General features: G+C 39.7%; 4 protein-coding genes across 4 annotated transcripts; 2 read left to right on the plus strand and 2 right to left on the minus strand.

Annotated features, from left to right (window-relative positions):
* Positions 1–321: 321 nt before the first annotated feature.
* On the plus strand, positions 322–3429 carry LOC114518477 (nuclease-sensitive element-binding protein 1-like). Its single transcript, XM_028538477.1, has 9 exons — positions 322–495; positions 717–807; positions 1007–1040; positions 1705–1794; positions 1906–1969; positions 2046–2355; positions 2433–2736; positions 2864–2965; positions 3068–3429. The coding sequence occupies exons 1-9, from the start codon at positions 438–440 to the stop codon at positions 3131–3133; spliced, it is 1119 nt and encodes a 372-aa protein (XP_028394278.1). The 5' UTR covers positions 322–437; the 3' UTR covers positions 3134–3429.
* Positions 3430–4175: 746 nt separating this feature from the next.
* Positions 4176–5512, plus strand: LOC114518416. Its single transcript, XM_028538406.1, has 2 exons — positions 4176–4470; positions 5177–5512. Exons 1-2 carry the CDS (start codon positions 4270–4272, stop codon positions 5474–5476), a joined length of 501 nt encoding a protein of 166 aa, XP_028394207.1. The 5' UTR covers positions 4176–4269; the 3' UTR covers positions 5477–5512.
* A 2362-nt stretch (positions 5513–7874) lies between these two features.
* On the minus strand, positions 7875–11741 carry LOC114518262 (myosin light chain kinase family member 4-like). Its single transcript, XM_028538227.1, has 2 exons — positions 10860–11741; positions 7875–9818 (listed from the first exon to the last, which is right to left on the minus strand). Exons 1-2 carry the CDS (start codon positions 10987–10989, stop codon positions 8503–8505), a joined length of 1446 nt encoding a protein of 481 aa, XP_028394028.1. The 5' UTR covers positions 10990–11741; the 3' UTR covers positions 7875–8502.
* Positions 11742–12221: 480 nt separating this feature from the next.
* LOC114518263 (tachykinin-like peptides receptor 86C) lies at positions 12222–14492 on the minus strand. The gene is made up of 3 exons (XM_028538228.1): positions 13460–14492; positions 13065–13278; positions 12222–12630 (listed from the first exon to the last, which is right to left on the minus strand). The coding sequence occupies exons 1-3, from the start codon at positions 14183–14185 to the stop codon at positions 12626–12628; spliced, it is 945 nt and encodes a 314-aa protein (XP_028394029.1). The 5' UTR covers positions 14186–14492; the 3' UTR covers positions 12222–12625.
* Positions 14493–15393: the final 901 nt, after the last annotated feature.

Here is a 15393-nt window from a genome sequence, read left to right on the forward strand (position 1 = left end):
CTACGTGCACCCCATGATGCATTGCATTGCGAGCTAAAACTGATCTCAACTGTTGCAAAACGGAAACTAGAGTGACTTGACGGAAAACGGAAAGAAGACGCACAACTTTGGCCGTACACACTAAAAAGGATACGTTTTGATGTTCGCCGAAAGTTTATAAAATAGAAATGACTAAATTGTAATGAAAACAATTCAGGATAGCCTGGATAGGAAGAAAGAAGACAGTGGGAAAGTAAAGGCTCCAAGCACAAATTCCGGGTATACTTTCCCCGGTCACAGTATTTGGACGTGGATAAAAGGGATCTGGGCACTGGTTAGTCGCTTTATATTTTGTAGTTAGCCAGTACATGTTAAGAGCAAGGCGAAGGAAGTGAGGGAAAGTTTGTCCACCATCTAGGCGCCGTATTTGCGCTTTAAATGTACCATCAAAAACACCAATGAGTAATCCAGATAACACCGCTGCCGAGCAAGCTCCTGAGAAAAACGATCGGGAAGGTAGGAGCGAGAAGACGCGGTTTGAAAGCCGTTGATTATGCCACCAGCAAATTCACATGCCACCATTTTGTGTCTTCGTGGCCAATCACTTAATTTCATATGTTCCGTCAACAAACCATTGATACACTTTCAATTTTAGATATGCTTTGTTTAAACAAATCTTTATTCTTTAACGTTCAAAATCTGTCGTGATCTAACTGTTTTTCCGTGCTCATTTGTAGTTTTGAACGAAGACGACTCCAAGCTAGGTGATAAAGTCACGGGGAAAGTGAAATGGTTTAATGTTAGGAACGGCTATGGTTTTATAAACAGGTATTTTTGTTGTCGTCTTCAAATATTGATAAAAAAATATTACTTTCCTGCGGAAAGTAAACGTCGATTGTCCACGTGCGTACGTGTCTTTTAGAAATTAGATTGACAAAACACAACCGAAATTTTATGGCCCCCGGTTATGAAATATATTTTAAAATCGTTCTTTAACATTCGCTAATTAGATTTCCTTATCTTTTAGAGACGACAACAACGAAGACGTGTTCGTTCATCAGGTAAAAAAAGTGCAAAAATACGGCGATCGTAAACAGAAAATAATAAATATTCGGTTGAAAAGTTTTTGTGTCGCGTGTGCAAAACGCGCCATGTTACTGCATTTTTCAAATGGCGTTTTTGATTTCGTGTTGTTTGCGCGATCAAATCCAAAACTGTTTCGAAATACGTGTCTTTACCCGTTCAGGCATGTGCTTTGGTTTTTCTTCACGTTTTACAAGGGGGATGCCAGCGTAAAAATATAATATCTCACGGCTCACGGAAGTGGTTATCGATTTCGTATCCAAGAATTTGGGGGCTTGTTGACCTTGGCCATTAACTTAATTGATCACCGAGAAAATACGCCTCTAAAGGCCTTCAAAATTAGTGTTAAAATTAAATAGTTATTTCCTTCTTTTCACGGATGTTTCTCCTGCTGTACCTTGACTGCTCTAACTAAAGAAATTGACTTCTTTTAAAGTTGTTCTTTCTCATATGTTGCAAGATTTGTCACCAGTAGCCAATAAAAACATTGTTTACAAACTTGCTTGTTTCTTCTTTCATTATTCCTAATTGATTGTCAAAAAGTTTAGTTGCCTAGCAGTATTTTGAAATCTCTGTAAATCTCCAATGCAATTATTTTACGGCAGTAAAAAATTTACACTGTCAGGTTGTATTCATTTTTAGACTGCTATCATAAAGAATAACCCCAAGAAATATTTGCGAAGTGTTGGGGATAATGAGATTGTAGAGTTTGATGTTGTTGAAGGTCAAAAGGTTTGTCGGACATGATACAAGACTTTTGCTGGCTTTCTAGATTATTTGGTGTGTGTATCACTGGGTGTCTCACCTCACAAGCCATAACAAGTGGATTGTTTTGCCTTTTAGGGAAAGGAGGCCAAAAATGTGACAGGCCCCAATGGCACTGCTGTGCAGGGAAGCAAATATGCCCGTAAGTTCTGTAAGAAAAGCAGGAAAGGGGTGATCCTGAGCTGAGCTGCACTCAACACATTCTTAATACTTTTCAGCTGATAGAAGATCTAGATACAATCGGCGCAGAAACTATAACAGACCTTGGCAAAGGCGGCCCCGACCTGCAAACACTGATGGTGAAGGTGGGAATGAGGGAGATCAGGAAGAAAGGGATGATGGCAACCCACCTCCCAGAGACCGCCGAAGATACAACAGACGTCGCTACAATCCTCGTAGAAGACAAGAAAACCAAACAGATGATAGTGCCCCTGATAGATCAGGCAATGAAAATCAACCTGACTCTGAGCAAAAAGAGGACCACCAAGACAGGCGACCACCACCCCGGCGAAACAGACGTAGACCTCGGTAAGTCAGCCCTTAATTGATGGTAGGTTAATAAAAGGAGGTTGGTGATATATCAAAAGTGTTGTTTACATTGATAGTCGTCCACCAGCCGATGGTCATCAAAGTGATGGTCAACAGGTAAGTGATGCACCGCATAGCGATGCCCCACCTGGTGACACTCACCAGGGTGACCAGCAAGAGGGTGAAGGCCAGCAAAGAGGTGGACCCCCGCAGAACGGTCCTCGGAACTATCGACCTCGGCAGAAACGCAGACCATACTACCGTCAAAGGCAGCCGCCACAGGACAGGGATGATGGCCATGACCGCAGCAGCCCACAGGATGGTGACAGAAATGGAGTGGACCATGAAGAACCAAATGACCATGACAACGAGGAACACAAAGTGAGTGCAATCATCTTGTTCTCAGAATCCTGAAATGCGGGAGACGTATCTCGCGTGAATTAGTCTGGCTTGTGAAAGCTGGACTGGAGTGATCATCGTCAAATGAATGAGTGTATTGTTTTCACAGGATGGCCAGCGTCCTCCCCCTCGCCGCAGACGACAGCAGCCAAGAAGAAGGTATCGTCCACGTAGACAAGATGATGGTGGAGACCGTGGTAAAGAACTAGAGGTAAGAATATAGGTGGGTGAATCCTCTGGGGGTGTCAAGCCTGGCGACGATTGGGGACACGTTGAAAATCACTTTTTCTAACTGTTTTTTTTTCACTCACAGGAATCTGCCCCTCCACGGGAGAACGGACCGCTGGAGGAACGTGCCTCCCCCGAGAATGCAAGTTGAACACCGCGACGTACCGCCCGCGCACATATATGGCTCCGTATTTCTTTGTATTTTGACACGTTCGCGCCTTTATTAAAAACACCTTAATTTATATCTATAGAGTTCTTTTCTCCGACCGCACTTTGTTGTGATAGCGAGATATTTTGATATTCGCGGCAGGTTGAGTGCTCTCGGGTCGGGAAAAGCCCCGTTGTATGTATGTATCTTTGTTGCAAACGTAGTATATGCTAAATAATTCACCTGTAATAATATGAGAAGCCTGTGGCGGTACGGAATAAAGATTTGTTAAAAAAGTGTTTGCTTGTTGATAGTCTTGCTTTTGGGAAGGGGGCACATGAACTTTTTTAGTAGCAGTGCACTGTCATTGCATGCATGCTTTATCAAATCTTCTGAGGCCAGTTGTACGATAGCGCGCTATCTATCTACTGGATGGTGGGGTGTTTTCAATCGCCCGAAAATTGCCCATGGTTTCGTTTCAGTTTCGTGTCATTGCATGTATAAACGATTATACACCAGGGGCCAGTTATTCGAAAGGTGCATAAAGTTACTGCATTTGGATATAGTCTTGGCGTTCGAAATAAACACTATTTTTTACTGAAAGTTGGACTCCATTTCTGTATGCACAATTGCTTGTTAGACGGTTAAAAATCGCTAGCCGGTGGTTGGGTAACGCTATCCAGCATTGTACAGCCTGCCCCTTGATGTCTTTCGACCACCACAAATCCTGGGATTACCCACATATGTATAAATGACGTATTCGTGACCCGCCTATATATGGTGAGGAATGAAGGTGCAACTAGTTCAGCCAGATTTTCTTTCCAGAATTAAAGTATATTCCAAGCAGCAAACTCTAGAATCTATCATTATTTGTATTAAAGCCCCAATTTCTCAATGCGACTTTTTAGCCCATTCAATCTAAGCCACAAAATCTGGTATGTTTTAACGACGCGTTTTTTGCACCTGCGCATCTTACAAAGGCCATAAATTTTAAAATCATCAATGAGGACAGTTTTTGCATGTATTAACTGTATACAGAATCAAGCATATATATAATATATATTGAAATAGCGTCGCTAAATCCGAAATAAAGCCCAGGTCAAAAAAGTAGCCGATAAAATACGTTAAACACTTACGAAATGACATCGACTAACATCGTTGAAGCATCATCGCTGGATCTTCTCAATCATATGTCATTATCTGAAGTCGTTGCGAGGAAGAAAGATCTAGAAAATGAGAAGAAAAGTGTAAATGATCGCCAAAGCTTTTTGGAAAAGCAGAGAGATGCGATGTTGAGAATTAATAAAACGTTCAGAAACTGGTTGACACATTTGCAAAAGGTAAGGTAGCTCCTTGCTTATCTATTTTTTTAGGTTCTATTTAAAACAGTGAGACATTAATCTCAAGCTTTGTGTGTCCACACACAGATAAGTGGTAAGCGCCAGGCGCAAATATGAGGTGATTAATTTTAGACAAAATTATAGCAAGAAACCTCTGTAGTGCACTTGCCATCACCATCGAAAGTAAAGCCTATGATGGACAACTTGTCCAGGACAAGTTACAATTATTAAACCTGCTGCAAACGAAAGCAACTCGTTACGAGTTGCCCTCCTCGCAACGGCCACCTCACGGCAATCCTGACATCTCGAGTATGCCGGATGGCTTTTGTGAGAATTCACATCGCCAGGCAAGTTTTCACGAGCTCTCGAAAGCGGAAGGTCTTATAGGGCTGAGTTGACTAAATATTAGGGTCGTCAGCTGAGCCAAAAGTTCCCGTGTGTGCCTGCATGCTTTAACGGAGAGAAAGACTGAAAGAGTGAGGCATGTTGAGTGTTTGGGCTCGAAAATCTTTGAAGTTTGGGTGCAGAGTCACATATAATTCCGGCGAAATATCTTTCTCATATGCATGATCATTCAGCCAGAATTTGAACACGAGAATTTAAGGCGTGCGCAAAGACATATACATGCATGTACACAAAATATCTGCTGTGATATGAATCACTATAAAAAATTAAATTTGAAAGGATCCGAAACGTTTTCTTTCAGAAGGTGGACCGCAATAACCAGCAAGTTCCATACTTGTGGTGCATTAAAGATCTTTGCAAGATGATCCTCTCAACGCTGGGAGACAGAGATGGAGATTTCTACATCCAAGTGAAGCACGTTTATGCTGAAGATGTCCCAGGAGTTTCCCTCGTTTGCGAGAGGTTGGAAGAACTTAGAAAGCTCGTGACTAAGATAGACCATGATGAAGTGACGTACAAGCCTGGGTTTGTTGAGGATATGCATCATGTTTTGGGAACGATATTGGGGTTAACTGGGACAGTTCTGGATGTATATTTTTGAAGATTGATGTCAAATGTTTATGTTTAATACATTTTTTGTGAACTACCATGAGCCTATTTTGTTCACGTTAACTTGTGCATGCATTCTTTTGCCACGAGAACGAGATTGTGGATAGATATAGTACAGTAGTAAAGGGAATTCTAGATCTTTGTCATAGATAACAAGTATAAGAAGACATTTCATTCCTAACTGTTACTACAACGGGACACCAAAAATCCAACCTGTGAAAGTCATTCACCATGCATGCATCACTTTTTGGATAAGGATTACAACCCCAAGAAACCTTAGCCAAAGGAAGGCCAGTATTTCTTGATTTATATGCATGCAAAGGTTTGAAAAGACACCTAAACACTCACTGTGGTCGTTAAAATATTAAACTCATTTACCGAGGTATTTAAATATCATCCGAGAAATAATTAGGAACGCCGTGAAAAACTACAGCACTGCTTTGTGAAGTGTCTCAGCCCATACAGCATTTCGAATTAAAAAAGAGCTATATTTCATTTCATTTCAAAAAATTTCGTTTCAAGAGTTCTAAAGCGCGAATGACAAAGACGAGATTTAGCAGCGAATTTTTTTTGCTATAATTTTTTTGCTTTAATTTTCCGGGCTCATTTTTTATTCATGTTTCCTCAATAAATATTAGCGTTTGCAAAGCGATATAGCTTTCTGAAATGAATAGTTATTTAATAATGAGCACCAGCTGTTTTCGCCCCGCACAAGACAAAACTTCGCAAATCTCATTAAGGAGAAAAGACGCGTCAAGGAACTGATGTGAAAAAAACCGTTTAGAAATCTTTCATCCGAAGAAACTGTGCACTAGATCCTGTGCATTATTTTCGCTTATAACTATCGATTGTTTTATTATAATATTAGTTGTTTCAAGATATATTCTGTTCTATTGATTACGGTAAGTCAGTAAACCTTTTACAAGCGATTCCATGCAGCATGCAAGCTTGGGATGATGTGTTGTTGTGTTCATTCATGTGATTGGAACAGCTAGGAATTTATGTGGCGAAATATTAGACGCATGCAAGATGAAAAATAGGATAACAAATTGGTACCTGAGGTCTTTTTCAAGGGATTCCATTCACGTTCATTCAAAACGGGCGATCTTCCTTCAGCTTGCTCAAGAGATCTAAAAGAAGCGTTTGAGGAATGTCTCCTTGCATCCTGCACATACATCTGTGAATGGTAGTGTATAGTAGTGAGCATACATTGTTGTACAACTAAACGTTAACTCGGGGGGAAAGGGCGTTTTTTTTTGGTGCAATCTTCGACCTTGGTAATAAAAAAACTTAGGGAAGGTCAAATATACCATATACTGCATGGGCAGTATATTTCACCTTCGTAAATAAAAAAAATTAGTGTGAGTCGAATATACTGGTATATGGTATATTCGACATTGGTGATTGGTAATAAAAAGGTTGACGGGATTGATCCTGCCACTAAAATTATACCTTTCTCATGGAACAGGACAGAATAAAAGATCCAAAACATCGAACAATGAATGGTGACTCAGCTACATCGGAAACAGTACAAAACCCTCCAAAATCCCTACAGCAAATCGCTTCTGAGAAGGAGAACATCCTCGTTAAACTTCAGCAACTTGATTCCCTCACCGACGACAGATACAAGCAGAAAGAACTCTGCGAATATTTCAAAATCACCTTCGAAAACTGGGAAAGCGAGTTCGTAAAAATTCCAAGGCACGGTCAGGGGGTGCCCAACGTTCGTAAGCTCAAAGAGTTATCCACAAATGTGAAAATTGCCATGGGTCCCAAAGGAGAGTTCTCGCGTACTCTCGAGGAGGCTTCGAGCGAAAAGATACCAGGTTTTCAGAAATGCATCACGAGAGTTGAAAAGTTTAAAGCATTGCTGGAGGACAAGGCGCCATCTCCTGTAACTTTGGAAAATATCCGGGAGACAACGGGGGAAATCATTGGCAACCTTGAAGCACTTTTACGAATTTTGTACAACGAAAACTGAACTGTCAAAGAAAGTTTATAGTTTTACGTTTGTCCGAAATAATTTAATACAACTTTGCAAGTCGCTTTTCGCGTGTTTTTGATTGCTAGGAAATGGTCCAACTGGTATTGCTATGCATGGGGATGGTAAATATAGAGAGGGGTTGCGACTTGGCCACTGCTTTCTTTCCGTTCGCTCTTCTTCTTTCTTTCCCTTCCTAGTCTTCCCACTCTCGTTCTCCCTCCCCTTTTCTCTCTCCTTCTCTTTCTTATCCCCCCCTGTCTCTACCTCATTCCTCTCCCCCCTGTCCTCCCCTCACTCCAGAAATCACCGCTTTAGATCAAAGGTAAAACGAATAAACCGATTCAATAATAGAATATATTTATTCATAGATTTTGGAAAAAAATTCCGATTTCCATACGATATATTTATATAAATATAGTAAGAAAGTGATTTACAAACACTGATCATATCTGTTTACCGTTCATTGATGGCCAAATCACCACCCGATACGACTAGCCGTACTTTAAATATTATCGTCGGATTTTGCCCCATTACAAGAGAAGACCTTGGCGTAAAGTAAACAAAATATGGTATCAGCGCTTTATTCGTCAGAATAACAAACATGTGCAACTAATTGTGATCGTGCTGGCTGAACGTGAGGAACGAATCTGAGACTAGCGACCAAATAGAAATCCATCACATTTCGGCCTCATCATTCTCTATCCAACCAGGCAGTTGAAATTTCGTATTTTACCGGTATGTTTAACTGTGGGAACTGTACGCTTCACATAAATTCGGAACCCGGTGTCAAACGTTGTATACCACATGTGCTGAGTACATTAAAGACAATGGATAACGAGATGGGACGCCTTATTTTCTCTTGTCTTTAATGATTTCGACACATGTGAAATACGGCGAATGAAAAGGGTCGTGAAAAGTTGTTAAGTTGTTCTACTTGAAAAACGGATTTCCATTCTGCAACTAGTCTCATTCCCTTTTACATTTTGAAATGATCAAAAATTCCTCAAAACGATGAATGATCAATGAGAGTTCATCTACTTCAGTATCTTCCACATCTTCTTCTCCCCGCCTCCGTTTGAAGTGGCAAATGCAACATTTCTTACCAACTTACTGTCTGCTGTTCTCGTATCATTCTGACCCTTGTTCAAAGTTTTAGTAACAGCAGGACTTTTCACTGCAACTTCTGCGCTTTCATCTTCGTTTTCTTCCGAAGAATCGTTAACAACTGCTTCAGTGAAAGACACAGTTTTTCCTTCAGTTCTTGTACCGTCGCTATCATTTGCTAAACTGTTCATTTTCGTGAAGCTTTCCTGAAGATTACAGCTAGTCATTTCAGAAGGTTTAGGGTTTAAGTTGGCATCTGTCTCAGGTTGATGATCAAGTGCATTTTTAGGCTTCGGGATGAAGTTACAGTTACCTGACCCACTCGGCGAAGATGATTTGTCAATGGGACTATTTACACCACTCTCGGACTTTCCGCTCGTCGAAAGTTGTAACATTCGACAAAGTTTCGTTACAGCCATGATAACGTGGACAGATTTCTTCCATCTTCTTCGAGCCAGAAAAGTACGATGCCGTTTCGTGTTTATTTTCCCGCCTCGTTCGCTCTCTCTCATCCACGGATGTTGGATGGCGTCGGTCGAGCTCAGTCGATCATCCGGATTAAGAGTTAGAAGTTTCTCGATGAAATCTCGGGCATTTGACGAAATCTCTTCGAACGAATCCTCATCAAATTCCCAATCCACGTTGGATATATTACACAACGTTTCATGATCATTCTCTCCGCCAAACGGCATTAAACCGCTGAGCAAAACGTAGGTGAGAACGCCGGTGCTCCACATGTCCGTCTCAGGTTTGATTTCGTTGAAGGAAAGCGCTTCTGGGGCGATAAAATCAGGTGTTCCCAACGCACATCGCGTGATTTCACCAGGTTTAAGCTCTCTTGCCAAACCAAAGTCGATCAATTTGATACGATTTGAGACATTATCAACACATAAAATATTCTCTGGTTTGATATCCAGATGAACAATATTCCTGCTGTGCATGTGTTGCAGGCCTTGGATTAACTGACGTAGATACTCGACGGCCTCCTGTTCCTCCAAATATTCCTTTTCAACAATTCTTTCAAAGAGTTCACCGCCAGCTATGTAGTCCATGACCAAAGCGAAACTTCCCGCGCTTTCGTAGGACTCGTAGAGGGTGACGAGATGCTCGTGTTCCAGTCGTCTCATCATCGACACCTCCCGTTCAATATCTTTCAACAGTTTGGGATCTTTATACAGGATCACCTTGATTGCAAACACCGTCTTATCTTTTTTTTTCTCGCACTTTTTCACCGTTCCAAATGCTCCTACAAAAAAATCAAATTAAACCATCCACTTTATGAAAAATCTTGGGACAATAGCAAGCCACACAACGTATACAACCAGACTGACGTCTTATGATCATTGATCAACCAAAAATATAAAGACTTCAAAAAGATGAAATATCACAGGAAGGTAAGGCGATAAACCACAATGCTAATAATAAAAATGTCGACGACAATGATAGAAAACCCGGCTCAGTGTTTTAATCCCCAGTAAGTATTCCAATTAACAGAGGCGATAGTGCCATTAATTAGCAATGTTTTTTTAAGTTCAACCAAATTAGCAACACAGTAAATACTGCCGGTTCTTTTGAGTCACTGTCGAACACCATGCATGGGTCTAAGTTTTAAACAACCCTGAATATATTTTTTGGTATTTTGGAACCGAAACACCTCCAATCTTTTATGATTCTCATTGAGACTGCTACATGCTGTGATGAAATAGCATAGGAAAGATTTATACCACTCTTGTTGCGCCAGATAACATTAATTGAATTATATTGTTGCATCAGAGTCTTAGAAATGCTTAGTCAGGAGACATCTTGTGGATGTGTCGTGTGTGCGGCTCTGATAAGGAACATCGCAGTGGTAATAATGTGGAGCCAGATCGAAGGTGCACAAACAGCTAAGATTTCAAAACTTGATCTATTTGTAAAGTATAGTATTGAAATTACGGCTGAATCGCTGATTCTCTTCGATTCGGTAAAGTTTAAACGACTAATAAATGCCTTTAACAAAAACAGATTAATGCAAATTTCAAATGCTTTACAACTCTGCCATTGAAACTTTCCACTATACGTCTGTCTACAAAATGCGATACTGGAAATCCGGGGTAAGTTTCTATCAAGGGTCTACTGGTCAAAACCGTTTTGCCGTTAACCTTTTGAACGTTCCCGCGTTTTTAGAGGTTAAATGTCGGTTACTTCATAAATTACGCCACTCTCTACAATATAACCACAGTTTACGACATACTAAATGTAAAACGAACCATTGTAAATAAGGTTTAAGAAAGATGATTATACAAACCTCTGCCTATTTCTTCCCGAATTTCATAGCAATCCTGTAACTTTTCTTTGGTTATCGTGTTGACAAGATCTTTTTCAGCCTTTTGGGAGGCCCAATTGAACACGGCGAGACTTTTCCCAAATTTATTCATCTTGCTGTTCGGCCAAAATTGCTGCAACGCGAAATACGCCGGTGTGCTGTTTGACCCTTGTTGTCAGAAACAAATTGAACTTATCAGTTTATCAAACGAGACTAGACGCGCTCGGTCGTGAAATATACAGCTCTGCGACTGAAGGAAAATCTGCTCGAAACCAATTTGAATGAAATCCAACTGCCAGTCGATAACACAGAGCGCGTGTTGTGGTCAATATCTCAAAATAACGCGATGTTCAGAGTGTGGCAAAAGATTTATTGCTTCTCATATAGTTCACGTAAAAGATGTTGCCGTAATCTGCTCGTCTACGGCTTATACCAACATGTTATAATTAACACAGCATGCGCGCATTCACGCCGGGTTTGTTTATAACGGAATCTGTGCGCAAAATTTCTTCATTGGGTAAGAAACAGCGTCTAACATGCACTTAGCACACACAGCATTATGGCTGAGATTATCAAAAATAAATCAGATATAGTTCCCTACCGCGGAAAAACCTCATCCCAAGCGACAGTCATTAGAGATACGGCTATGTCGCCAGCGGCAACGTCGCAACGCTATTCTTTGTCTTTGATGTTCAATGTTGTAATTTGATACATCCAGTTCGCTACCCTTTGGACCGAGATGGTGAGATCACAGGCCACAAAAGATCTAATGCTGTCTTTTCTGGATTGTTCCGGGACGATTTGAAATGAGTAAAAAGATCAGCGAGGATTTTCACGCTCACTTTGTTAAACACAAGACAGAATGCTTCATGTCGCAAAACAGAAGAGGATATATCAATCGCTTCCGGATAAATGCTTAATAATTCTCGAAATAATTAATCAATGTTCTTGACTGTTCGCCTTTGTGCTGAGAGCGATGATTTTATTACTAATATTTGTCGATTGTCCTATTTGAATTTGTCCAAATGTTTATCTCTTTGTATTATCTCTACGCTTTGTATCCCTTTTTGCTGTACGAGCAAACGCAGACAAGAAACAAACAACTACTAGCACCGTCTACCAGTCCACCATCAAAACTCAGTTGATTCAAAACTGAAAAGGATGTCTCTTTGAATGAATGAACGAAAGGAAGGATTCGGCTGGGGAGGGTCGGAGACGTCAACGGAGAGGATCAACGTGAAAAATGACGTGATGAGCTTGATGGGCTATCCCAGGCTATTTTCAGATCGTTTTTGACGTCTTTCTAATAATCACGATGAGTGACAATAACCAAGAAAAGCAACTTTGTTTAAAAGCAAGGTTTTTACATATAAAGCATTCACCTTGCGTGTATAATTGTCAAATACATATGATAATATGTAAGAAGCAATTCTCAAGGCGCGTGTACATTAAACACACAGGGTGTCGCACACACGGCGGGGAATCACCCAAACAGTATGTTGGATGAACATGGCACAATGTGGATAACTACACTGGGAATAATTATATAATCATATAGTTCATATAAGAACAACTTTTGAAGTTGCTAATGAATGCTACTGAAGATATAATAACTAGAATATGTTTCATTTGAATATCTTCATATTTTAGGTCTATAATATGATGTTTAGTGTTCACTGTCTCCATACCATTTAACAACAATGCCAATAGTGATCTCCACTTGAGTAGACCAGAGATTGTTCCAAAGTTCAACCTAGGTAACAATAGTTATATACATTACATGGAATTGAGGCATGCCTACACATGATACACACTTCATTACATGCGCCAGACTGCGGGTCGTACATGGCGGATCCAGGTAAACATATCTCAAATGACCTTATTTCTGCTTTCAATATTTACATTAATATTTTGCAAAGGGCCCACTGTGATTGGCATTAAGCTGTTGGGGTTTCCTAGCTTCCTTATTTTTATGCATTATTCGCCTTAATGCAATTAATGTATGATGTTTGAAGCGAACTAGCGAAGCACAATAAATAAATAAAAAAATAAACAATAACAAAGACATTGTAAATCCCAATTTAAGATGGAACCCTCTAGTTCCTCTTACTCTATCCTTACAAACCTATCATTGTTAAAATGTCAAATCGGAGTTTTAGAGAAAATCTAATATTAGAAAAAACATGCCTGTTGTGCTAGGGTTCTTCTTGGACATGAAGTAAATGAAGTACTTGTTTAGATCACCCAATAACTTCTTGCATTCCTCTTGATAGTGACCATGAAGAAAGTATGTAAGCACAGGGGATACCAACAGGGGTACCAATGTGATCCCAAATAACACAGCGATCCCCACTTCACCTGGATGCCCACCTGAAGGTATCACAGATACCAGCATTGCAATCTAAATAAGAGATTGATTTTCATTAATATTAATGAAAAACACATTTTATTGGAAAATAGGATCTCAAAGATATATTGGTAGCCTTGGGCAATTCATTTGTGATCAACCAAACCCCCCAATAAACTGCTGTGGAAAACAAGTGCAACTTGAAACTAATAACTTGAATTGCTTTAATACTTACAATATATGGGCACCAGCAAATTGAAAATAGACTTGTAAGAACTAACATAAAGATCTGTGTTTCTTTATGTCGAATGAATGGCACCTTTAACCGTCTTCTGCTTCTATAGAGTTTCCACACTTGCTGTACGTCAAAGATGATAAAAGCAATTGTTGTCACTTGTAGGATAAGACTGAAACACACTGTGACCAGAGGTGCCCGCTTGTGTTCCCATTTCATCATACATATACTGGTGTATTTTAGTTGGTAGTATGTACCCAATGTTGTCAAGGGTAAAACAGCAATGAAAATAGCATATAATGTACTGCAAACAAAAATAGCTAGAGGAACTCTGCTTTCAACTCTACAATAAAATCTATATTCAAAAGGCTTAAGAAAGTTGTAAGCTTTGTCGATTAGTTGGACAAGAATTCCAAATGCAGCAAAATTGAAACTAAATGCATGCACAAAAGTGATAAAACCACACAATCTATCAGAAAAACTGTTACTTGCTAATAGTATTGCCGCGGTTAGAAACAGGCTCAAACCGACCAAAGAAAAAGCGATGTTCGTACAAATTTGATTCCAGAGCGAGTGTATATGACGTCCCAACTCGGCTTTCTCTCGAGTACCTTTAGTCAGCCACAACACGTAACTTGAAAATAGGTTTGTAAGAAAGATATATAGCCCCAAAACAAGCCATATTGCAGCTAAATATCTCGGTTGAGATGAATTGTCTTCATCCATGTTCGATGTAAAATTGTCTTGATCAGTTTATTTTAATTTATACCTTTTTTTGACGAATAAGTTATTACAGCCATATGCAAGTTGGCAAACAAACTACCCACGACAGGTCCGGAGATGACGTCAAAGTTGGTTAAATATTATCAGTCTATTACACCTATTAGCATGGCTCTTATAACCTTATCAGAAGCTAAGGCTTCTTTGTATTTTGCCAGCTCCACGTATTTCCTGAGCTGCCCAAATAAAGCTGACTTTGAAACAAAGGAAACAAAAAAAATGCATACAGTAAACTAAAGTACATACTGCATACTGTTATTTCTAAGATCTGGGCACAACTAAACTAAAGATATATTCTTCCTCTGTGTTCTGGGTACCCAGTTGCTACATTTTAAACAAGCATGCGTACATGGCAATTTTTATTCCATCTCTAGATAAAATTTTAGTTTATTTATATTTATTTACAGGAGGATTTAAGTTTATTTATATATATTTACACATTTATAGACGAGTATTCTGTTTCTTACGCTATAACAAATAAAGCTCTCCTTTGTTCCAGCAGTGTTACCACAATTTCCTCGTGTAAAAACATTTTTTCAGTGAAACCTTTCTCATTTTAAAATATATATACAGCATCACGTCTTCTTAGGCCATTCCTTTTTCTCAAATTCCATCGTTCAATGATTCAAACTCAGTCAAATTTCTCTCTTTCTTTGAACATATAACAAGACGATAACGTCGTTTGTAGACTTTAGCTGTTTTCCATGGACAACAAAGCATTCTTTTCATTTGTTTTCTTTTTTAACCCAGGTAACCTTTTGTGCGTAGCTCAGGTTTGATATTTCGTTCCTTAATTGCTTCCTTCAAAGGACGAATCATTTTGTCCAGCAAAATTCATTTATCTTTGATACATTTTAACTCCTCTTCTTCGAACATGTTTCCAGATGAGGTGGAAAGCGAGTCTACTGGCTGAATCCTACATATCGACTTCCTTGATTTACTCAAAATTTTCTTTATCATTTCCTGTTCCATCTCCGCGTCTGTAATCTTCCCTACGGTACTATCCATACTTAACCCTGTCGATCCAGTATTACTCGTGATCATACCAGGGGAACCAGTGTTATCAACACTAGCTGGCCCAGAAACGGTGCTCGATTTCGAATGAGGTAAATTAAAGGTCACACGCTTACCGTTAGTTCTATGTGGTTTTGCAG

The sequence above is a fragment of the Dendronephthya gigantea genome, unplaced genomic scaffold, assembly GCF_004324835.1.
Source record: "Dendronephthya gigantea isolate DGI-Jeju-01 unplaced genomic scaffold, DenGig_1.0 000010F, whole genome shotgun sequence".
Lineage (NCBI taxonomy): Eukaryota > Metazoa > Cnidaria > Anthozoa > Malacalcyonacea > Nephtheidae > Dendronephthya > Dendronephthya gigantea.